General features: G+C 43.1%; 1 protein-coding gene across 1 annotated transcript in view; it reads right to left on the bottom strand.

Moving 5' to 3' along the window:
* The window catches only part of LOC311228905 (MAM domain-containing glycosylphosphatidylinositol anchor protein 2), a gene marked incomplete at its 5' end in the record, with an annotated part of 580,884 nt that extends 573,568 nt beyond the window's left edge, over positions 1 to 7,316 (bottom strand). Inside the window, one exon of the mRNA XM_084314863.1 lies at positions 7,244 to 7,316. Within this exon, the coding sequence (XP_084170989.1) occupies positions 7,244 to 7,316 (73 nt within the window). The remainder of the gene's footprint in view (positions 1 to 7,243) is intronic.
* Positions 7,317 to 24,224: the final 16,908 nt, after the last annotated feature.

The raw sequence follows: 24,224 nt of genomic DNA, 5'->3' as shown, positions 1-24,224 counted from the left end.
ACTGCTTTTACTAACTGCAGTCCCAATTATCTGTTTTATGCTCTCGTTTTAGACCATTTGGAGTTTTCAGGCAAAATGTGTCAATTTGGCAACAGTTTCCCTTGGACTGGAAGGTGATACTTTGAAAATAGAAGGGGGGCTAATAAGTGAGCTTGTAGAAAGTAGCTCAGAGGAGCTATACTGTAAATCTTAACTACAGTATCATAGCTCTGACTGAGACATATTTAGAATACATCTACATTAAACCCAATTAGGTATACCTTTTATTAATAATGTTTTTTTTTTAAATAATTTTCTGAGAATTCTATCTTGGAATTTTAGAACTCCATTGATCAACAATGACTAGTAGCCATTGTTACATCATCATTAGAATGTTCAGTTCAAATTATATCACGTATAGCATAGGTGTCAAACTCACGGCCCGCGGGCCAAATGCGGCCCGCCACGTCATTTGATGTGGCCCCCCCAAGAGCTCTAGTTAAAAAAAAAAAAAAAAAAAAAGAAAAATTATATTAATCTTGGGTTAAAAAATAGCGGTGTTAAAATAATTGTGGGTTAATGCGTTAATAATTGATGAAGTAACAAAGGAAAAAAGCCAAAAGCACTTACTCCTCAGACATTCTTTGACAATTTTACAGCCCAAAATACAAAAAAAGATCCAGGCGGAATAGGTAACAAAGGGTTGAAGAAATATTGTCTGAACTGTCAGATGCAAGCTGGCTGTGTGACATAACCGAGCATCTCGCTCAATTGAATAAGCTGTAGGGACGCAAACAAGTCCCACCCAAAACTTGACCAATATAGTTGTGAACTGAGACAACCCTTATTTTGTTATTTTTGAGTACAGTTACAGTTGTGTGTTCATGCAGACACATAATAGCAATTTCATTACGAATTGAAAATGGGGGACCCTGATGTAAACAAGTCGAAAGTCTTTCTCTGGTCTGCATCCCCTTAACAATTGTGTGTATTGAGCTGTACTGTACTGTACCCATTCTGCAATCTGTTAATTAAAGTTAATTAAACTATCTTCCATTAGTTGGATGTATGGCCTCTGCAAGGTTGTGTGCAGCCATTTGTTTTTGTAACATCTGCTACATCTGTCCCACGTGTTCTTTGTAGCTCACAGGTGTTAGTTCTGCCCCTCTTGACTGTGACAAAAAGGTTTTGAACAAACTTAATGTCATAGCTTGTATTTGTATTTGTATTCTTTGTTATTTACTTGAATGGTTTGATCATTGATTGATGGAGTAATATGGGGTTCTGATAAACTAAAATTATTTGTTAAAATAACATAAGCTAACATATATTTTTACATCTATGCAAATGCATATGCAATATGTATAACTTGAATAAGTAATAAATACAGAAACAACATGTTTAACAATATGTAAATGAGTAGCTACATTTATTTTACATTACATTAACATTTATACGGTCTTTGGCCCTTTGAGGGCAACCATAATGCTGATGTGGCCCTCTGTGAAAATGAGTTTGACACCCCTGACGTATAGGCTACCTGAAAGGTTTAATACCTTTAATGATATCAAACTGGTAATATAGGAATTAAAGGAGCTGTAAGTGTTTAATATCTCTACATTCTACTGATATAGAGTGATTGGTCAGTAGCATGGGTCTCCCACTCCCTCCGCTCTGCAGTAAACACATAATACATTTTCTGGTATCCCTTCCCACTTTATCCTTTAGCCAAATTTGCTTACTGCACTGGCAGATTATTTTACTTGTTTCAAACACATATTTGCTTATAACTAAGTTGTATTTCTTATTTTTCTCAGACCATTTTTGCAGTGTGGAGTTCTCTCTCCTGATTGGATAAAGTGGGAATGGGATTCCAGAACATGTATTTTCTGTTTATGTTTACTGCAGAGCGAAAGGACTGGGAGACTCATGTTACTGACCAGACAATCTGGTTGTTGGAATGTAGAGCTATTATTTTAACATGTAGACATTAAATACCACTTGCAACACCTTTAATGTCTGGTTGTACTTAAAACTACTACGCATCCAAGCAATGTGACACTGACACTTTGATACGTAAAGGTTCACAGCAGCCACATTACTCTTTCACAGTCCACGTGTTGGGTCACATGTCTCACAGTGTTATACCCGCGGTGCCATAAAGTCTATTTTCAATGTCTCTACATGTTTCCCATAATTCAGCGACTCCAAACAATGCTAGGCACCAACACCCCGCGCATACTGACATTTTGTTCCCATCAATAATAAATGTCGACTTTGAACGTTGGCAGTATATTCCCACTCAGGCCAGCTCTCTGGAGGGGTCTTGGTGCTGCTGGTTCAGCGGCGCACGCTGAACATGAACCGTGCACTTCGCCAGAGGCACCTCGCAGCATAATGGTAATGCTTTAATTCACAAACACAAAAGTTGTTCTCACAAGCGGCCATGGTGGGGTCTTAGCATCGCTGTAAAGTGCTGGGCCCCGTGGTCACAGAGTGGCACGTGTCGTTTCCTCCTCTCACCCGCAGCCTGGTTGGGAAAACGGGTTCAATTGCTTCGCTAGGGGAGCTAGACCTCAAAGTGGTTTGTTCGTTGGTAGTTTTTTAAGAAGTCACTGTGGATTTTCTCTCCGTCTCTCCTAGAGCCCGACCGATTAACAGACATGTCGGTATCGTACGATATGTTGGCCAATATATATATATTAGGGGTGTAACGGTACACAAAAACCACAGTTCAGTACGTACTTCGGTTTTGAAGTCACGGTTTGGTACGGGTTTTCGGTACAGTGGGGGAAAGTTTGGTTTTCCATGTTCCCCTCAGGGGTGATGTAGTGTGCAGCAACTCATTTTTGTTTAACATTTATTTACCCAGGGTAGGTTCGCTGAGCACAGATGCTCTTTTTCAGGAATGCCCTGCTTCACATTCACACAGTTCCATTCACACCTGGGAGCTGCCCAGTACAACCACAGTCTGACAACATTGGCCACTGAGCAACTCCACTGGAGCAGTTGGGGGTTAAGTGCCTTGCTCAAGGGCACTTCAGCGGCAGATTTTTCCTGCCGGTCCTGGGGATCGAACCGGTGACCTTCCGGTCACAAACCTGCTTCTCTAACCTTTAGGCCTTTAGGCTACAATTGTACTTGTAGGGCTGTCAACTTAAGGGATATTCTATATTGAAATGAATAATCGACTTGTTAAAATTTTTTTTAATTAAATTGTGAAAAAAAAACAGCCCCCGGTGGGCGTGGGCCTGAATGCGCTGCATGGCGGATAGGAGACACGCAACGTCATTGAGCTGAACAACGTGCGAGTTTAATGAACAACAACAACAACCACGACCATCGTTGCAAAGACAGTGGTTTGCACGAGCATCTCAAGCCCCGGTTGGAAATACTTCGGATTTTGATTAACTTGTGGAACCTCGAGACAGTTTTATGCAAGCTATGTAAACTACAGCTGGCCTACCTTCTTTTTTATGCTAACACTATTTTGGGAGTTCTAGCGTCAAGAATGTAAGTAGCCTACTTTGTTTTAGCACTTTATTGTAAATCATCCCTCAGGGTAAAAAGTTATTGAATAGAGAAAAAAGCGTCATACGATTTTGGGAAATAATCTAATTGCGATTTTTCTGACAGATATTGCGATTATAATTTTGTTTTTTGAACAGCCCCACAGAGGTTTATTGTAAAATGCAGCTTGCATCTGGCCTACGCGGTGGGTCTTTTCTGGACACCGAGCCTGAAAATTTTTCTTTTTACCTGGGAATCGATACCTGTACCCAACGGTACCTTTTTTTATGTACTTTACTCTCCCTCTCTGAAGTCTAAACTTCACAACACACAATCTAAAACCCCTTACCTCCCTCTCCCAAACCGATCTTGTATCTCAATGGGACTTCCTGATTAAATAAATCTAAAATCTAAAAATTAAAAATATTAGCAATTTTTTTTTTTTTTTGCGATTTGATAATTGATTGATTGATTGAAAACTTTATTAACAGATTGCAGAATGGGTACAGTACAGTACAGGGATGCAGACCAGAGAAAGACTTTCATCTTGTTTACATCAGGGTCCCCCATTTTCAATAGGGGTGCACCGATATATCGGTCGGGTATCGGTATCGGCCGATAAGTGCCTTGTTGACTGCCATCGGCCTGTCGGCCGATAAGCGAAAATTTGCAGATGGCAGTGGCCGATAAATATCTGTCAATTTGTGTCGCATCAATCTGGTCCACACGTTCAAACTTTGAAAAAAGTTTCAGTCAAGCGACCTGCACAACGCCGCCCCCACACACACACGCTACTGCATCAAAGTTACTTATGATTAACAAAGGCATTCGTTTTGTGGCATTAACGTTATATAGTTACACGTTCAATAACATCAGCATATTTACCCGAGTCGACCATAGCAAGCATTACTCATTCATATCTAGGGATGGGTACCGAATTCGGTTCTTTTGAGGTACCGAACCGAAACACGTTGGTACTACCGAGTATCGATTCAAGTGAAATACCAAAAAAAAAAAAAAAAAAAATGTTTACCTTTTTTCTTTTCATGTCAACGTTCACACGCACAATATATGCTTACCTAGGATTTGACTTGATTCAACAACAAAGCAGTTGGAGCAATGGCAAGCCGAAAACAGTCGAAATTGTAGTTATTTGAAGTTAGGATTTTTTTTTCACGACTGAGGTAGGTAAATTAAATTTCTTGAGACTAAAGTACTGAAAAAAGGTACCGTTGGGTACCGGTATCGATTCACAGGTACCGGTACCGGTATCGGTTCAAATGTGAAAGGTACCCATCCCTACCCATGATATAGTCCTCTCTCTATTACACCACTGACCCACGATCTACAGCACGTGCAAGGAAGGGAGATGATACTAGATTGAAGCACACCGGGATAGGGGGGATAGGGGGGAAAGGGGAAGTGCCCTGGGAAATCAGGCTGGTAATGCCAGCCCACACACAAACACCCACCCACCCACACACACAAATACGCCATCGCTCAAACAATTCCGTCTGTTCAATCACTTTGTCTACTCAACTCCGGTGCTGCTGCTGACGTCAATTAGTGAGCTAGCAGACATAGAAGTCTCTCTCAACACTGTAACAAGCATTATGGGATATGATTTATTTAATGAGCTCCCCTCTTGATGTACATGGATATGGACGGAGTGGATACATGGCATATGCAATGAAGCCGTGGCTTTGATTTAGCATACATGTCATTACTTGTGATGGCTAGCATCAAGCCTCCCGCGCTCGGATTCAGATATACACAGTAGATAATGGACAGGGATATGAAATCGGATGGCAGTGATGGTGTCGCATACAGATATCAAATCAACACATGGATTTCAAGAAATGTCATGTTGGAAGGGGTGGTTTTCCATTGTGGCTCATAACAATTACGGTAACTAGGAGAATGTATGCCTGTCACATAAATTGCACATAAAAATGTCACGTCAGATAAAGGATAGTTGCGGTTTTCGAAGACCAGGTGGGTTGCATACATACAGGCCCACGAATCCCATTACGTTTAAAAGGGCATGACATTATACTTTTATACCAATTAATAGAGCTGAGTGGTATGACCTGATATCCATGTCACGGTATACGATCACATTTACCTCTGTAACGATAAATTAAACGCTCATTTGTTTTTTAAACACCAGCGAACAAATACCACATTCACCAATGCATTGGTGCTCTGTTGACGTGTGTGTTTTCAACATGTGTTTGGCCGTAGCTACATTCCATTGAATTCAAGGGGGACAAAGTAAACAGCCTATATGCGAAATTAGGTCAGTAAGAGATTGTCTGTATACTTCACTTTATCACCCAGCCCTGCCTATTATACATCATAGTTCAGTAATATAATGTTTACTTTAAATTAAAAACAACAATCTTCAACAGGTGTTCATTGTCCCCCATCTTTATGCATGCCCACAATCCAACAACAGCACCTGCTCACAATGATCCATCTTAGACACTGGAATAAATCAATTAGAGTGCAACTGTATAGCTGTTCTCCAACATTCACAAGAGTAACCTTCCATTGCTGCATTAGATAGAGAGAGAGAGAGAGAGAGAGAGAGAGAGAGAGAGAGAGAGAGAGAGAGAGAGAGAGAGAGAGAGAGAGAGAGAGAGAGAGAGGCTCAGTACTCTGCAAAAGGCTGTATCACCATGTCTTCCCAAATCTCTACTTGACCTTAAAGTCTCTCAGTGCAGCCCTCACTTTACTTTATTCAGTGCCACGCGGCCACTGATGACAATAGCTGCGGGTCAGAACTCTGTGTTACCACATCCCCTAATGTGTGGCGCGTGTTTCATTGTCATATGTTTCGCCTTAGTATTGTTGTCAAAGGGGTGACGACTCGCATCCCGAGGCATCGGTGCCACTGGTTGCACAAAACAGAAAAAAGATTGTGGACAGACTTGCTTGTGGATAGACTACCGTCTACCGTACGTGTAAGTCATGAGTGTGTGTGTGTGTGTGATTAAGAGACAGAGAGAGAGAGAGAGAGAGAGAGAGAGAGAGAGAGAGAGAGAGAGAGAGAGAGAGAGAGAGAGAGAGAGAGAGAGAGAGAGAGAGAGAGAGAGAGAGAGAGAGAGAGAGAGAGAGAGAGAGAGAGAGAGAGAGAGAGAGAGAGAGAGAGAGAGAGAGAGAGAGGAGTGTCTAGGATAGGCAAACATAGAGCCTGCACACATGGAAATGATGCATACTGTAACTGTGCTACTGCTACTTAGTCATGTGTCTACTAATGGCCCACAAACATGGTCTTTATAAAGACGCCCTTAAGTCATATATAATGCAAGGCAAGTGCCATGGCGACCCCCTTTGAATCTGTGAATAGCAATTAACACATTATGCACGGTGACCGGTCAGTTTGAGAGGCTTGACAGGCTTCAAGACATCTACATTGAAGCTAAATTGACCTCAATTGACTGCAATGATCAATGAGCCAATGAATCAATGCCTACTTAAATTAGGCTGACCATCATGATGGATTTGATGAGCGTAGTCATTTGTACGTGATTTGCTATACTGGCTAACCAGGCATGCTATAACCTGGGGTAGGACACTATATGAAATTGTTGGAGCTCACTCAAATATAGCATGCAAAAGCCCATGTCCCACATGCATTCGCATTCCATAGTTCTGTCGCCCCGTCTCGGTGCGTTTTAAGGGCATTTAATGGGAATGTATCTTACAAGGTCATGGTTCGTTACAAGTAACATAACCAAATTGCACTTACCGTACACTCCTTGGCAACGGACGCCCTCCACAAACAGCGACAGGAGCCCCAAAACACTGATAATTAGATCCATCCTTTTACGTTAATTTCAACATATCCAGCTCTCAGAGGCAAGAAGTCCTTTCAGCGGCGCGTCGGGTTCGGGAGGCGGTGGAACCCGCGTGCACAGATGGAGCACCGCTGTTGACGGTGTTTATGAATGCAGCGGGCAAATCACTTCCTCGCCCCCGGTGCTCTGTCAAAACAACTCAATGACAAACGAATTCCATTCCGACTGCATGTGCTATAGAATGCGAAGCGATCGCCGCTGAGATGGGGAGTGGGCTACTGTAGTATAGATGAAACCCGGCCTTATTATAATAGACCAGGCTCGCTCGTGGACCCGATAAGGAATAAACAGCGTCTGTCCCGTGACCTCGCCGGTTAGCGATGACCCCCGACTAGGCACCTCACTGAGGGCTCATGCAGATGCGCTCGACCGCAGGCTGCTGGTGGGTCGGATCCCACGGACATAGCGCCTCAATTCCAGATGCTGTCACAGCTCAAACCAAGTCCGTGGGTACTGGCCGTTGACTGTAGGACATCATCAGACGAAGCCAACTCATATCCGCTGTGTCTTCTGTCTCCACGTTCGCCTACTGACTTGACTGAGCACGAATTATTCAAGTCGTTCTTACCCGGCGATGCTGTGTAGGCTTGTGCGTTCACACACAGAGTCACATCACGACTGCATCCTCCCGACGCTACTCATCTCTCCCGGTGGGGATGGCGGGAGTGCAGTACGGCAGAGAAGGGGTAGATGGAGCAGCAGATTAATTCGCCGTTTCTGGGTTTCGTGTGTTTTTGTCTCCGCGTTGTTGCGAGACCTATGTCCATCGAACCCATCGGCGTGGTTACCGTTACCGTTACCGGCTGGCTGTGCTGCTGGCCACGGGACGACTTGTGCATCAGTCACGTCGTTGCGCAATACGTGCTGCTGCTACGGAGACCGAGTGGCACTGCAGCCGGTCTGTGGCGCCTACGTCAAGAGGTGCGTGACTTCCAGCGCTCTCATCTGTATGGAAGGCTTCGCTCAGCGTCAGGAAAGGCATGAGAAGCGCAGCTGCTGGATGCTGAGCGTGTGTGTGCGTGCGTGCGTGTGTGTATGTGCGCGTGCGTGTGTGTGTGTGTGTGTGTGTGTGTGTGTGTGAAAGAGAGGGCGAGAGAGGGGGGCTCATTGGAATTCAAGAGATATAGCCTTGACTGACCACTGCAATCAACACTCAACACATACATCTGGTCATATTTCACCACCCACCCTATAGTCGTTCATCAGACAGTGTGGGGCTGGTATGAATGATGCCTTCAAGCTTTCATTTGGTAACATGCTTTCCCTTGTAAAGCATTTTTTACACCTACTCTAAATCTAAACCACCACCACCACTACTGGCCCACTGTACAGAGTAGACCCTATGGGATTTTGATTATGCACTGGTGATGTGTCGTTCGCGAACGAGCCGGCTCTAAGAGACGATTCTTTGTTGCGAACAAGAAGAGCCGACTCCCGTCGGGGTGCAGACGAGGACTCAGACTTGTTAATTGATAAATACTGTGACATCCTCGGGCACGACGCAAAACACAAGTTGATTTCTTGAACTGATTTTAATGAAGAAGCATCCAAAACGTCATCCAAACCGTAAAATCTGTATGAGTACAAATGCATACAAAAGATACCATTAATATCAAGTCCATTAACAATGGTTGGAAAGTCACTATACATACACCACAATTGTCATCTCCATCAATCAATACCTTATTGGCTGCGTGCCAGTACATGAGAACATCGATGCTTTACTGTAGTGTGTCTTCTGTCAGTTTCTTGGAAGATTGTCTTGATACGTTGGCTTGATGGCTTGTTCTAGTTATTAGAACAGCAGGTAATTTCATTACCACTCAAGTTCATAGTTCCAACGTAAGAGAGAAGGCGGAAACACGTCACCGGATACCAGGGGTGTCAACTCTCATGAGATGTGGTAATTGCACAAACAAAATAGAAAAAACAGTGCGCCACTAATATGTATCTTATATAAAAACAAATAATAAATACATTGAAAAGCAATTGAGTGTATCATTACTATTATGCAAAATAAGCATATAAATTGTAAACATAAATAACTATATTAACCAACTGTTAACCATAGCTGCAGTTACACTCCCACCAATTACACATACCAATAAATGTGGAATGTCTTATTGCACATACTTATAGAATGTGGAATTTCTTATTGTGGATACTTCAAAGAATATGTATCTAGGACCAATTGGATTCAACCAGGTAAGTATCTCCCTTTAGTGCAAAACAAAAACAAAAAACAAAACTCCTATTTTTAGAGTAAATGCAAGCAGAAAATGGGTAAGTGCCAAAACAACTTAATGTTAAATGACTCACTAGTGCTCTAGTCTGCTTCTATTAATGTAATGATCTTGTGTATTGGTCTCTCTAAATACACCGTACTGGTTGTAGCTTTCCCTTTGCTATCGTATGTGGTGTGGCTTACTAGCAGCTTCAACTTTTTGACTCTACAATCTTGTCCTGGGTAGACTTCAGTGACTCTTGCTAGTCGCCATTTGTTGCGTGGTGTCAATTCATCTTGGAGAAGGACGATGTCATCGACTTTGGAGTTCCTTCTGGTTTTACACCACTTCTGTCTCTGTTGTAAGTTGAGAAGATATTCTTTCCTCCATCTTGTCCAAAACTCGTTGGCCAAATACTGAACTCGGCGCCACCTCTTTTGTAGGTACAAATCTTCTTTGATGAATTGACCAGGTGGGGGCAGAATGATTGTAGATTTCATCATTAGAATGTGATTCGGGGTCAAAGGGTCAGGTCCGGATGGGTCATTCAGAAACTCAGCGGAGAGCGGCCTGCTATTTATTATGGATATGACCTCGTACAGGTACGTCCGGAGAGAGGTGCTGTCAAGACTTTGTGAGGACTGGTCCAGTATGGTAGTCAATATGCTTCTTATCGTTCTTATTTGCCTCTCCCATACACCGCCCATGTGGCTTGCCGCTGGAGGATTCATGTGAAACTCACATCCCAGAGCCTTCAGTCTTTCTTCACTCATTCCCTTCATGAGTTCTGTAAATTCTCTTCTTGCGCCAACAAAATTGGTTCCTTGATCGCATCTGAGTTGGCGAACGTTTCCTCTGATCGCAATGAATGATCTGAGTGCATTGATGAATGAATCTGTAGTCATATCGTCAATCACTTCTATGTGAATGGATCTTGAGCATAGACAGGTGAGTATGAGTCCATATCTTTTTAGATCTTTTCTTCCTTCTTTTACGCAGATTGGGCCGAAGCAATCTATTCCGGTGTAGGTGAAAGGTGGAGTTGCTTCCATACGATATTGAGGTAGGTCGCCCATTCTCTGTTCTTCGTGGGGTCGTCTATACATTCGGCACTTGACACATCTGTAGAGGTGCGACGAGACAGCGCTGCTGCATCCCATAATCCACCATCCATTAGCTCTGAGTGCGTTTGCGGTCATTCCACGCGTTTGGTGCTGGATCTTTTCGTGGTAGTGTTTGATGATTAGGGATGAGATGTGGCTTTTCTGTGGAAGTATCGCCGGATGTTTTATGTGTGGGTGTAGCTCCGCTTGGCCTAAACGCCCTCCCACCCTGAGGATCCCGTTTTCGTCCAGGAAGGGGCTTAGCCTTTGTAGCTTACTTCCCTTTGTCTTGACAAGTTCCTGCTTTTGCTTGAGTTATTTTATCTCAGCCAGGAAGACCTCTTCTTGAGCAAGCTTAATGATAGCAAGCTCAGCTTCTTTTCTTTCTTCGATACTCGTATTTTCGTTGGTGCGTTCTTTCAGACCTTTATGTTCTTTGGCCATTCGCTTTAACTAGAGCCATATGAAATCCGTTTTATTTTTTTCCAAATTCCATTTTATTTTTTTCCAAATTCCGTTTTTTCCGTTTTAATATTTCAGAATTCTGTATTTTGCTTTGTACGCTCATTTTACCATCAGAAATAGTGTCTAATAAGTGGGAATGAATAAATGTCCACAATTTAATAAGATATAACAGTCCATTTAATAGGGCTGTCTTAAATACTTTGAAGCTTCGAAGCTTCGTTCGATGGGCATGGGATTCGAATATGAAAATAAAATTTGATTATTAAAAAAAAATAAAAAATTATATATATTTTTGCAAAATCAACTCTGCCTCTCTTTGTTAACTACAACAAGCAATGCTGTTTGTTATTTAAGATGAGGTCGGACTCGGCACCGACAGATTTGTGTTCATTGTGCTGCTTTTATAAAGCCTCAAATGACGGCTTACAATATTTCATGAAAGCAAAGTGTTTTGTTTGTCTAAGATTTTAAAAGGTTTAAACTTTACAGCACTGACAAAGTTGAACAAAGTGCTGTACAAGTCCCACAACATAAAAAAAAAAGTAAAAAAAAAAAAAAAAATTTGTTATTTTATTTTTTTATAGTGGATTCCATTTTTATTGCTCAATTCCGCGATTCCGTCCGCGATTCCGTGATCGCGGATTCCATATGGCTCTAGCTTTAACCTTGCCACTGCCTTTACAGCTCTTGTCCAGTCAGAGAACTTCTTCAGGTTGTCTAGTAAAGATCTCTCTTCCTTTGTCTCAGTGTTACACACGAGAGCCTTGCAAAGTTCTGGGTCATCTTCGTGGACCTCTCCCTTCTTGCATTATCTGAGGAGTGGACCCTTTTGCCAAAGAAACTTTGGTCCGGTGAACCAGTTTGAGGACTTACTGTAAGTTGATCTGCAGTCAAACCTCGAGAAGCGTGATCCGCGGGGTTGTCCTCAGAAGCAACATAGAACCACTGTTCAGGTTTTGTACTTGACTTAATTCTTTCGATGCGGTTGGCTACGAAGGTTTGAAATCTTCTAGCTTCGTTGTTTATGTAGCCAAGAACAACTTGGGAATCCGTCCAGAAGGACTATTTTTTTTGTATTTTATTTTTGTATTATTTTTTAAACAAACACATAAACAAACATGACAACACAAGATAAGATATACAAGCATTAATTAACAGTGCACATCCAATGAAATCACCATTTAGTTAAATGTCTTATACAGGATATACCCCTAATACCTGCTATCTAATACCCTACACACATATGCTCTAGCTCGTACCCCCCCCCCCCTCCCGGACCCCCCCATTGGATAATCCATCCATTATCACTCGCTCCTAACCAGACACTACCATTATATGCTAGCTTTTATTCTCTCCACCACTTCTAACCACATTGTCATTTTGGATTCATTGAGACCCAAAATTCTTGCTGTAGATATTTCTAGATAAATCGCATCGAGATATGTAAGAATCCAGACCTTCCGGCACATTTTTTCCGGTTGAAACCATCGTGATGCTATCAGCTTTTTAGCCACTGTGATACCAGATAAAACCAATCTCTTTAGCTGTGTAGGTACTGCACACTCAAAAACATCATTCAGCAGTAATACAGAGGGGTGTACAGGTATATTCAGAGTTAAGAGATTTGATAATTGCTGGGTCACTTCTTTCCAGAATATCTTAACTGGTGGGCAGTCCCAGTACATGTGCATAAATGTCCCCTTGTCCCCATTTGTACATAAGGAGCATTTGGAGTCTTGTTTAAAGGGGAACTATCTTATAAATGGCCTTTTTGAGTGTTTAGCATTGTTTCCTAGCTATGTGAACTTATATTAATATGATCTATGTCTCAAAATTCTCATATTGGCGCATTCTTCCAATTCTCCTCTCACAATATTCACCCTCACTGAACTGAGTCATTTGAAAATGTGATGATTTGTGATGTCAGAAAGACACCGCTGCATGATAATGGAGAGGTGCAGGATGAGCTGCACACAGTGGCTGGACCTGGACCTGGAGCCCAGGCTCAAAACAGCTCGAGATCTTGAGGTAGAAAAATGCTGTTTTTGAGGACTTGATTAGAAATACAAAACAATAAATAAAAAAATATATATATATTACAGAGGTGTTCCATAGACTCACAGGAATTGTGTAAAAGTGCCCAAATAGTGAAAGAAATAGTAAAATAGTTCCCCTTTAAGACCCATTCTGTTCAGTCTTATAGGAGTCAAGTATGTCCTGTGAATATAGTTAAGATTGATTTGTTGATGGTCCGGGTTCCTTGATGCAAGTCGAACATTTGCCCAGGCTTCTTGCCAATCAAAATCTTTTTCCAGGTCTGGTATATCACTCCTACAGACTGAGTCTAGGTGGAGGGTTTCATACGAGGACGTTAGTAATTGATGATAAAATCTGAAACAAAACCTCTCGATGTCTCTCTTTCATAGAAGAATTTGTGGTATCTGTGGTGTACAATTGGTATCCTTAATGGAACACCGTGAGCCTTCAAACATAACAATAACTGTGCGGATATATGTATATGTATATGTATATAATATGTGGAATCGGTGAGATAATTTTTTTTGTGTATTTCATCATAACTACAAAAACCCTGTTTGTTGAAAACATCTCCTAATGTGTGTATGCCTTGCTTTTCCCATCTAGGGAATCTTATAGGTTGTTTTCCAATCAAGAGTGCATTGTTATTGAATAAGGGAGTATGATTATGCCATTTATGTGGGTTAGAATATTTTTTTTGTGTTTCACGCCATATCTGGATCGCATGAGTAATTATGGGGCCAAATTTCCGATTGCATTGCTTAATTGATAATCTGGTGTATACTATGTCCTTCAGTCTATGTGGAGCTACTATATTTTCTTCAACATTTCTCCAGGATACTGATGCTTGGGGATCAAACCATGTTGTCAGTGGTCTTAAAGTGTACGCCTTAAAATAGTGGAAAAAATCTGGAAATGCCATACCACCGTCTGCTTTGTTTCTCTGTGCGGTGGATCTTTTTATACGTGGTGGTTTGTTATTCCAAATAAATTTGTATGCGGAGGGGTGTAATTTCTTTCCAGTAACCCTCTGGAGGGGGTAACGGTAGCATTGAGCTGAAGAAGTTGATTCTAAGTAGGACGTCCATCTTAACTATTGATACCCGTGCCTGTACTGAGTTTTTAAGTTTTGACCACCTGTCAAGGTCGTATTTTATTTTATTTTGGATTTTTATGTAATTGAGCTTCACCGTTTGGCTTATGGTAGGGAATACTTCAACTCCCAAACATCTAAAGTGTTTAACCATCGGTATCTCTTCTGGGAGGGTTATATATTTTTTTGCAGGGGCGTTAAGTGGAAGGAAAGCGGACTTCGGCCAATTTATGTTAAATCCCGATAAATCGCCAAAGTCCTCAATCAACTTGAGAAGATGAGGCAATGCGGTGTTGGGGTTTTGCATGAACAGTATTACGTCGTCCGCATATAAACTAATTTTATGTTGTGTGCCCTTGATTACGATTGGTTCTATGGATTGGGATTGTCTTATATATTGTGCTAAAGGCTCTAATGATAAATAGAATAGTCCGGGACTAAGAGGGCAACCCTGTCTGATACCGGAAAGATTTCGGAGGTGATTATACCTGTTGTAATCATGGCCGATGGGTCTTTGTATAATACTTTAATCATATCAATGAATCCTTTTCCTAACCCCATCCTTTCTAATACTGCCCATAGATACGACCATTCCAACCTGTCAAAAGCTTTCATTGCATCCAGGGACAGCATCGCCTTAGGTGTGGTGTCGTCCTTGTTAGCATCTAGTACGTGTAGTAATCGTCTTATGTTATCAGTGATCAAGCGGCCTCTTATGAAGCCAGTTTGGTCCGGATGAACTAAAGACGTCATATGCTTTTGAAGTCTGATGGCTAATACCTTAGAGTACAGTTTGATATCGGTTCCGAGGAGGCTTAAGGGTCTATAACTACCGCACTCGGTGGGGTCTTTGTCTTTTTTAAGGAGGACTGTTATGAGTGCAATATTGTCGTTCTTATGGAAGTTCCCCTCCTTGACTGAGTATAAAATCATATTAAGTAATAAGGGTCCAATTATGTCCCAACAAGAGAGGTACATTTCTGGTAGGATTCCTGTAGATCTTGGATTTCGAGCTCATTCCGGAGCATTTCGCTGGTTCGAACGGCAACAACTGCTGCAGCGAGTTCGAGTCTTGGTATTGTTGTAACTTTCGTTGGAGTAACTCTTGCCTTTCCCATTACTAGACAGCAATGGACTTCATCAGACTCGTTGATTGTTCGAAGGTAGGAACATCCGCCGTATCCTGTGACGCTTGCATCTGCAAAGTGGTGAAGTTCGTAGCCTTTGACATTGCCGAAATCTGGAGGTACGTAGCATCTTTGTACGTGTGTCTCGGACAAGTTGGGGAGGTCTCTGAGCCATGACTCCCACTGAGGTCTTAGGGCTTCTGGTAGTTCATCGTCCCAGTCGACTTTGTCTCTGCACATCTGCTGGAGAACTTGCTTCCAGAGGAGGACGAAGGGTGCCACGAACCCCAAGGGGTCATATATGGAGGCTACGGTAGAGAGCATGCCTCGTCTTGTCAGTGGATGGGGCTTTACTTGGACTCTGAAATGGAAGGTGTCGGATGTAACACACCACTCTACTCCAAGAGCTCTTTCCACATGTAGTTCTCCTAAGTCCATGTCTTGTTCCTTAACTACAGCACATTCTTCTTCTGGGATGCTTGCCATGACGTTTTTGTTGTTAGAGACAAACTTGTGCAGTCTCAACCTCCCAGTGCTGCAGAGTTCTCTTGACTCTTGGACAAGTCTTATAGCCTTGTCTTCACGTTCCATGCTTGCCAGACCATCGTCCACGTAGAAATCCCTTTGGATGAAGCGTCTGGTTTCCTTGTTGAACTGGCCTTTTCCATGCGCTGCCAGATGTTTTAGGCCGAAGTTGGCACAGCCTGGGGACGAGGCTGCCCCAAACAGGTGGACCTCCATTCTGTAGACTGATGGTGCTGTATCCATTTTGCCATTCTCCCACCATAAGAAGCGTAGATAATCTTGATCCTCTTTTCTTACTTGAAACTGGTGGAACATTTTCTCGATGTCGCACATGACTGCGACAGAGCCCTTTCGGAAGCGGCACAAGACCCCAACCAGTGCATTTGTTAGGTCGGGACCAGTGAGCAGATGGTCGTTGAGGGAAGTCTCTCGGAAGCAAGCAGAACAGTCAAATACGATGCATATTTTTCCTGGTTTCTGCGGATGATACACCCCGTGATGAGGTATGTACCAGGCCGGGCTGTTGTCTATCTCTTCCTCAGGGACTCTTTCTGCGTCACCACGGGAGATGATATTCTCCATAAAGGTACAGTAGTCCTTGTAATAGTTTCCATCTTTGTTCAGTCTTATTTCGAGACCTTTCAGGTGGTGGATAGCGCTGATCTTGTTGTTAGGTAACTCTGGTCGTTCTTTTTTGAACGGCAAGGGAATCTCAAAGTGACCGTTTTCCTTCTGTGTGATGTTCTCTTTCAGCTTTGATAAGAACTTCAGGTCATCTTGTGAGATGGGATTATCTTCTTTGAACCTTTCTGAGAAGTCGGACTCTAGGGCCTTTAGTATTTCTGTAGGAGTCACTTCTTTCACTTTGAGCCGATTTACATAGTGTACTTCTGTTCGAAGGTTGATTGAAGACTCAACATCCGGTGTCACTTGTTTTACTTCTATATGATGACTCGTTCCGATGGCATCTCCGAAATCAACACAGGGACTTCCACATCCCACGATGCTCCATCCTAGGTCCGTCCGTTGTGCATAGGGCTGGTTCGATTTGCCGGATACAACTTCCCTTGGTAGAAGCGCTTGGGAGCAGTTATACCCGATGAGCAGGCCTACTTCGCAGTCCAACAGAGGTGCTATGTCTTTCTGAAGGTGCTCCAGGTGGGACCAGGACTTTGCTTTTTCTCTCGTTGGAATGTGAGCTCTGTTGACTGGGATGAACTCTCTTGTATAGGCTGGTGGCAGGGATATAGTCTTGCCTGTATTGTAGCCACGTACTTGTAGATCACTCACTTTTAGAGAGTTTACTGTAGAGGTTGCAGTCATCGTGGTGAGTCGTAACTTGATCTGGTCTTTGTTGGCTTTCAACATGTCGGCGACTTCCCTTAGAATGAAGGTCGAGTCGCTCTGGGAGTCCAGCAGCGCTTACACAAGGACTTCTTCTGCTGGGCAGGTCGTTGATGATAGCCAGACTGGGATGATTGCAGAGGTGATCGCGCCAACATTACCAACGATGGCTCTGTGAGTCGTAGCCGCTGTAATGGGTATTTCAGGAGGCGTCGATTTAGTTTCCTCTTTATCTTGGTACTCCCTTTCTCTGACGTGTGTAGGTTTCCTGTATTCCTTGGCTCTGTCCGAGTGCAGTGACGTAGGGTGCCGCTTGTGGCACACGTCGCATTCACTCTTTTTGTTACAATCCTTTTAAAGATGGCCAGATTTAAGGCAACCGAAACACAGCCTGTTCTCTTTAATGAAAGAGGTTTTTTCTTGTTCTCCTTCTTTCATGAACCTTCTGCATTTGAGCAAGGTGTGTCCATCCCTCTTGCAGAAGATACATGTCATGACCGTCTTCTCGTTGGAGCTTGTAGCCAGTACCTTTGCTCCGACGGTCCTATTTCTTCTGTCCTTTGGGTGCTCTGCTTCGCCTTGTTTGATTGAATGCATGGAGGTAATTGGGTGACAGGCGATCCTTACTTCGTAATTCAGGAACGCGATGAACTGGCTGAAAGTTGGGAAATGGCCATTCCGATCTTCCATTTCAACAGACTTTCTACTCCACCTGGCCATCAACCAGTCTGGAAGCTTGGAGATAATCTTCCTATTCTCATAACAGTCGTTCAGGATTTCCAGGGCCTTTATGTGCATCATAGCCGCCTCACAACTGCGGAGAAAATCAATGAAGTTTCTGAGCTTGAGGCTGTCTTTGTGTCCGATCTTGGGCCACTCGTTGAGCTTCTCTCTATAGGACTGTGCGATAGTGAATGGGTTTCCATATCTCTCGTTCAAAAGCGTCCACACTGCAACATAAGCGTTCTCTGTGCCGAGTAGGAAATAGCCATCGATCGCCTTTCTTGCATCTCCGTTTACATACTTGCGGAGATAGTAGATATTTTCATTTTCCTTGATGTTCTTCTGATCTATCAGAGTTTGAAATGATAGTTTCCAGTCATTGTATAGTAATGGATCCCCTTTGAATACTACAGGTTCGGGAATGGGGATTCTGTTTGAACTCAGGTATTGAAAAGCAGGTATTTGGTTGATTGCTCTCCTCTCGCTATCCACTTCGATGCTTAGCTTCTCTTCTTCTTCTTCTGTAGTCGCCACTTGGTTGTACACTTGGATTCTTGCTTGGGCTGCATTTAGACTTTTCATATCCTCCAGGTGCTGTACCCTTAGTTTCCTTTCATCCATGGTTCTTTGGAGGGTTGTATGCTGCGATACCAGTTGAGCTTTGATTGTAGCTTCCTCTTCCTCCAGCTGCATTCTTCTTTTTAACTCATCTTCCTCTTGCTGCCTTCTTCTTTTTAACTCATCTTTCTCTCTCTCCAAGCGACGCTGGACAGCTGCTGCTTCTTGTTCAGCTATCTGTACTTTAGCTTCGTCTTCCAGCCGCTGTATTTCTCGATGTTCTTGGTGTTGCTCTTTTGTTAGCTTGAGAACAGCTTGGCCTGCAGCGACATCGGCAGCAGCATCTTGGCGTCTAGCTGTGGACCCTCTCGAACTTGCGGAGGTCTTCTTCGAGTTAGAGAAGTAAGAGTTGTTGCTTCCTGTGAATAGAGTACTGTTTTCAGGATAGTCATCTTCATCTTCAGGTGTTCCATACAGTCGGCTGGAGGCTCTTTTGAAGATGATCTGAGATGTTTGTGAGCACAGATCGACTCTCCTACGGGTTTCCTGATCTGGCGTGTCAACCTGTCGTAGTTCTTCATATGCGCGCTGGACGTCAGCGGAGAAACCATGGATTTCAGTGATGACTGTTTCGAGTTCCTCAGTTCCTGTCTCAGCTTGCGATAGTATCTCCTTGGCGTTTCTCACATTTTATTTCCATGTCTTGTATATGACTTGGAACTTTCGATGGAGTCCTATCATTTTCTTCTCTTGCATCCCTCTGCCCTTCTCTGTCAGAGTTATGATTCTTCCACTTTTTCTTGTATTCCTTTCAGCAGTGTCGCCGTCTTTACACCTTTCGGGCTGCTCTTGGGAATCTTCTGTGTTTCTAGGTTCCTTTTCAACCTGTTCGATGATCTGTTCCTTTGGAGCTATTGTGTCATCTTCTTGTTCTAGCTCAGTAATCTCTCCTTCACGTGACATGTTGAAGACTATGTGTAAACGTCAAGTTAATATGCAAGACTAATAAGTGTATAAACCTTGTTATTATTACTTGAAGTGTGATTACTTAATTGATTGCTTAGTTATAAATGTAGACTTAATTAACCAAGCTAGTTTACTTTACTTAACTAGGCTGGTTGACTTATTTTATACCATGCTAGTTGACTTTACTTAACTAGGCTGGTTGACTTATTTTATACCAGGCTAGTTGACTTTACTTAACTAGGCTGGTTGACTTATTTTATACCAGGCTAGTTGACTTTACTTAACTAGACTGGTTGACTTATTTTATACCAGGCTAGTTGACTTTACTTAACTAGGCTGGTTGACTTATTTTATACCAGGCTAGTTGACTTTACTTAACTAGGCTGGTTGACTTATTTTATACCAGGCTAGTTTACTTTACTAATGTAGGCTGGATTCCCCTTTACTCTATATGTATCGAATAAAGTTGAACAATGAAATTGCACGTTTAACCTCAAGGCTCTTATTTTCAATACATGCATTAATGGGGATCTAAACTACAGAAGAATACAGTGTTTCAAAACGTTACAAATCAAACACATGGAAAAGAGGCGACACCTTGTAGCTGTGACTCACTCCTATCACCCTTCTAATACATTTACAAAATTACCCTTTGTGGAATCACTTCTTCTTGAGTGTCCAACCTTATGGCTTTTGCAATTATATAACTCTGTGCAACTGTTTGCCTTGTTAGTACATCTACAATATTACCCTTTGTGGATCACTTCTTCTTGAGTGTCCAACCTTATGGCTTTTCTTGCAAATATAACTCTTGATGCAACATTGCCTTTGAGTGGTGATGAAAGCGAGTTGAAACTTTACACGGATGCCGTCATTCCTTGGTGCTGTTGTTGATAAACGTTGTCTTGAACACCGGCGCCATCTTGTGGTTTACACCGTGATCCATCCCACGCGCTGCTTCATGACGAGCGATGAGACGAACACCGGCGGCGCCATCTTGCTTCCAACTTGACTTAACGTGCAGTTAAGATTTTACTGTGACATCCTCGGGCACGACGCAAAACACAAGTTGATTTCTTGAACTGATTTTAATGAAGAAGCATCCAAAACTTCATCCAAACCGTAAAATCTGTATGAGTACAAATGCATACAAAAGATACCATTACTATCAAGTCCATTAACAATGGTTGGAAAGTCACTATACATACACCACAATTGTCATCTCCATCAATCAATACCTTATTGGCTGCGTGCCAGTACATGAGAACATCGATGCTTTACTGTAGTGTGTCTTCTGTCAGTTTCTTGGAAGATTGTCTTGATACGTTGGCTTGATGGCTTGTTCTTTAGTTATTAGAACGGCAGGTAATTTCATTACCACTCAAGTTCATAGTTCCAACGTAAGAGAGAAGGCGGAAACACGTCACCGGATACCAGGGGTGTCAACTCTCGTGAGATGTGGTAATTGCACAAACAAAATAGAAAAAACAGTGCGCCACTAATATGTATCTTATATAAAAACAAATAAGAAATACATTGAAAAGCAATTGAGTGTATCATTACTATTATACAAAATAAGCATATAAATTGTAAACATAAATAACTATATTAACCAACTGTTAACCATAGCTGCAGTTACAAATACAGTTATTTATTTTAAATTTATTTTTGTAATAGGCCCTAATCAATATTGATGGGTAGTGCATTTGTTTGGCTATTGTGTCACAAAGTGAATAAACTCCCTTTGAAATGGTGACCGCTGTGTCATTTATGTTGTGTAGACCTTTTTGTATATTTGAATGTCAGCTCTTTGACTGCCAGAGTGCAGTGGACTCAACCTTGATGACTTGGACTCGGACTCAGACTAGGCCACTAGGGTAATGGGGACTCGCCTCGGACTCGACTCAGGCTCTTCTTTGGTGACTCAGACTCGGACTCGAACACTGGGGACTCGAGACTCGACTTGGACTCGAGATTTAGTGACTCGACTGCAACACTGGTGTTGCCGAATTTCTATCAGCATGTGACCTGTCCCACCAGAGGCGAGAACATATTAGACCATGTATACTCGCAATTTAAGAATGGGTACAAGTCACAGGCTCTTAGTCCATTCGGCAAATCGGACCACGCCGCCATATTTCTTTTGCCAAAGTATAAACAGAGTCTTAAGCGCGCGCCGGTAGTATCGCGAGAGGTTAAGCGTTGGACTGTGACGTCAGAGGAGACACTACAGGCTGCGCTGGAATGCACAGACTGGAATGTGTTTCGTGATAACACAGCCAACCTTAACGAATACACTGAAACGGTGCTTGACTTTGTCTGTACTCTGGTAGAAGAAACAATCCCCTCTACCACAATTAGAATTTACACAAATCAAAAGCCTTGTGTAGATAAATCCGTCCGTGAGGCTCTGAAAGTGCGCACCTCAGCATACAACGCCGGGCTTGTGACAGGCAACATGGATGAACACAAGACGGCAAGATACAACGCCAGGAGAGCAGTAATAGAGGCAAAACGGCGTTAGAGGGACAAAGTTGAACTTCAGTTTGAACAGGCTGACTCTAGAGGCATGTGGCAGGGCCTCAGAACGATGACAGATTACAAAGGCACCTCCCTCAAGCTGAACAGTGACATCTCCTTAGCAAATGATCTCAATACCTTCTATGCGACGTTTGAGGCGGTGAATAACAACACCAGCCTACAAACCACTGCAATGGAGGGGGGGGGCGCTGCTGATGGAGATTCAGTGTTCAGAATAACAGAACATGAGGTGAGGAGGACCTTTAAGAAAGTGAATATCAGGAAGGCAGCAGGACCAGACGACATCCCCGGCCGCGTCCTAAAAGTCTGTGCCGACCAACTGGCCCCGGTATTCACTGACATATTTAACCTGTCCTTAGAACAGGCTGTCAAACCCACCTGTTTGAAGAAGTCCACCATCATCCCTGTACCCAAAAAATCTACGCCCACTTGCCTCAACGACTTCCGCCCTGTAGCTCTCACCTCCATAGCCATGAAGTGCTTTGAGAAGCTAGTGAAGGGCTACATCTGTTCCTCCCTCTCCATCAACCTGGACCCCCTGCTATTTGCATACCGCCCCAACAGGTCCACGGAGGACGCCATAGCCCATGTGCTGCACACAGCAGCATCACATCTGGACAAGAGGCAGAGGAACTATGTGAGAATGCTATTCATCGACTACAGCTCAGCATTCAATACCATAGTCCCCTCCAAACTCATAGCCAAGCTCAGGGATCTGGGCTTGAACTATGACCTCTGCCAGTGGGTCTTGGACTTCCTGACGGGCAGACCCCAGGTGGTGAGAGCAGGCAACTGCACCTCCTCATCCATCACCCTCAACATAGGGGCCCCACAGGGCTGTGTTCTGAGTCCCCTCCTCTACTCCCTGTACACACATGACTGTGTGGCTCAGCGGAACAACAACACAATCATCAAATTTGCTGACGACACAGTAGTGGTGGGCCTGATTTCTGCAAACGACGAGAGGGCCTACCTGGAAGAGGTCAAGGTCCTGGCGGGATGGTGCCAGGAGAACAGACTCTCCCTGAACGTCAGCAAAACAAAGGAGATGATTGTGGACTTTAGGAGGCCGGGGGTCAGGGACTACAGCCCCCTCAGCATCGACGGGGCACCGGTTGAGAGAGTGAACAGTTTTAAGTACCTCGGAGTCCACATTTCCGAGGACTTGACATGGACCACACACATTGACAGTGTTGTGAAGAAGGCACGACAACGCCTCTACTTCCTCAGGCGCCTAAGGAAGTTCCAAGTCAGTCAGAAGATCCTTAAGAACTTCTACTCATGTACAATAGAGAGCATCCTGACTGGCAATATCACCTCCTGGTTTGGGAATAGCACCGCACAAGACCATAGCAGACTACAGAGAGTGGCACGTTCAGCCGAACGCACAATTGGAGGGGGGCTTCCCACCCTCCAGAACATTTACAACAAGCGGTGCAGGGGTAAGGCTAAGATAATCATCAAGGACTCCAGCCACCCAAACAACTGCCTCTTTGAACTGCTGCGGTCAGGCAAGCGATACCGGAGTCTCATGGCGAGCACATAAAGACTCAGAAGAAGCTTCTATCCCCAGGCCATCAGGCTGCTCAACGAACAATAAACACTATGCAGCAACCATCAAATGTACACAGCACACACATCCACATGCGCACACTCACTTTAAACAAACAACACACTGCAGCACCCACTCTCCACACTTTAGATCACCTAAACACACTTTATATTTATTGGTAAAGGATTTGCACTACAACTCGTACACCTTACTGTAAATTGTACCTAAATTGTACCTCATCCCATTTCTGCTTTGCACTATATAGTATTGTATATTAGTACATTGCATAGTATATTGTATATTGTATGGTAACTCAGTTACTTCTATTCTGCATCGAACATTGTACATATGTCTATACTGAACACTGTGACTTCTATTTTTACTTCTATTACATGCTATACTATTTTATTTCATACTTATCTTGTCTAGCACAGTCTCTGGAGCGTAACAGTAAGAAGCATTTTGTATAAAAGTATTCTGTACTTCTGTATGACAACTATTAAAGAAACTTGAAGAAACTAACTGCTCAGCTCTGCTGAGAACTAACAGCGAAAATTGTATTTACAGGGAAAACGAAAGTTCTGCCGCAGCAGCTGGGCATGATAATCCAATG

This window comes from Notolepis coatsorum (genome assembly GCF_963971535.1).
Source record: "Notolepis coatsorum genome assembly, chromosome: 5".
NCBI classification, from domain to species: domain Eukaryota; kingdom Metazoa; phylum Chordata; class Actinopteri; order Aulopiformes; family Paralepididae; genus Notolepis; species Notolepis coatsorum.
Note: the sequence above shows the minus strand (reverse complement) of the source record. Positions and strands in the feature narration are given on the sequence as shown.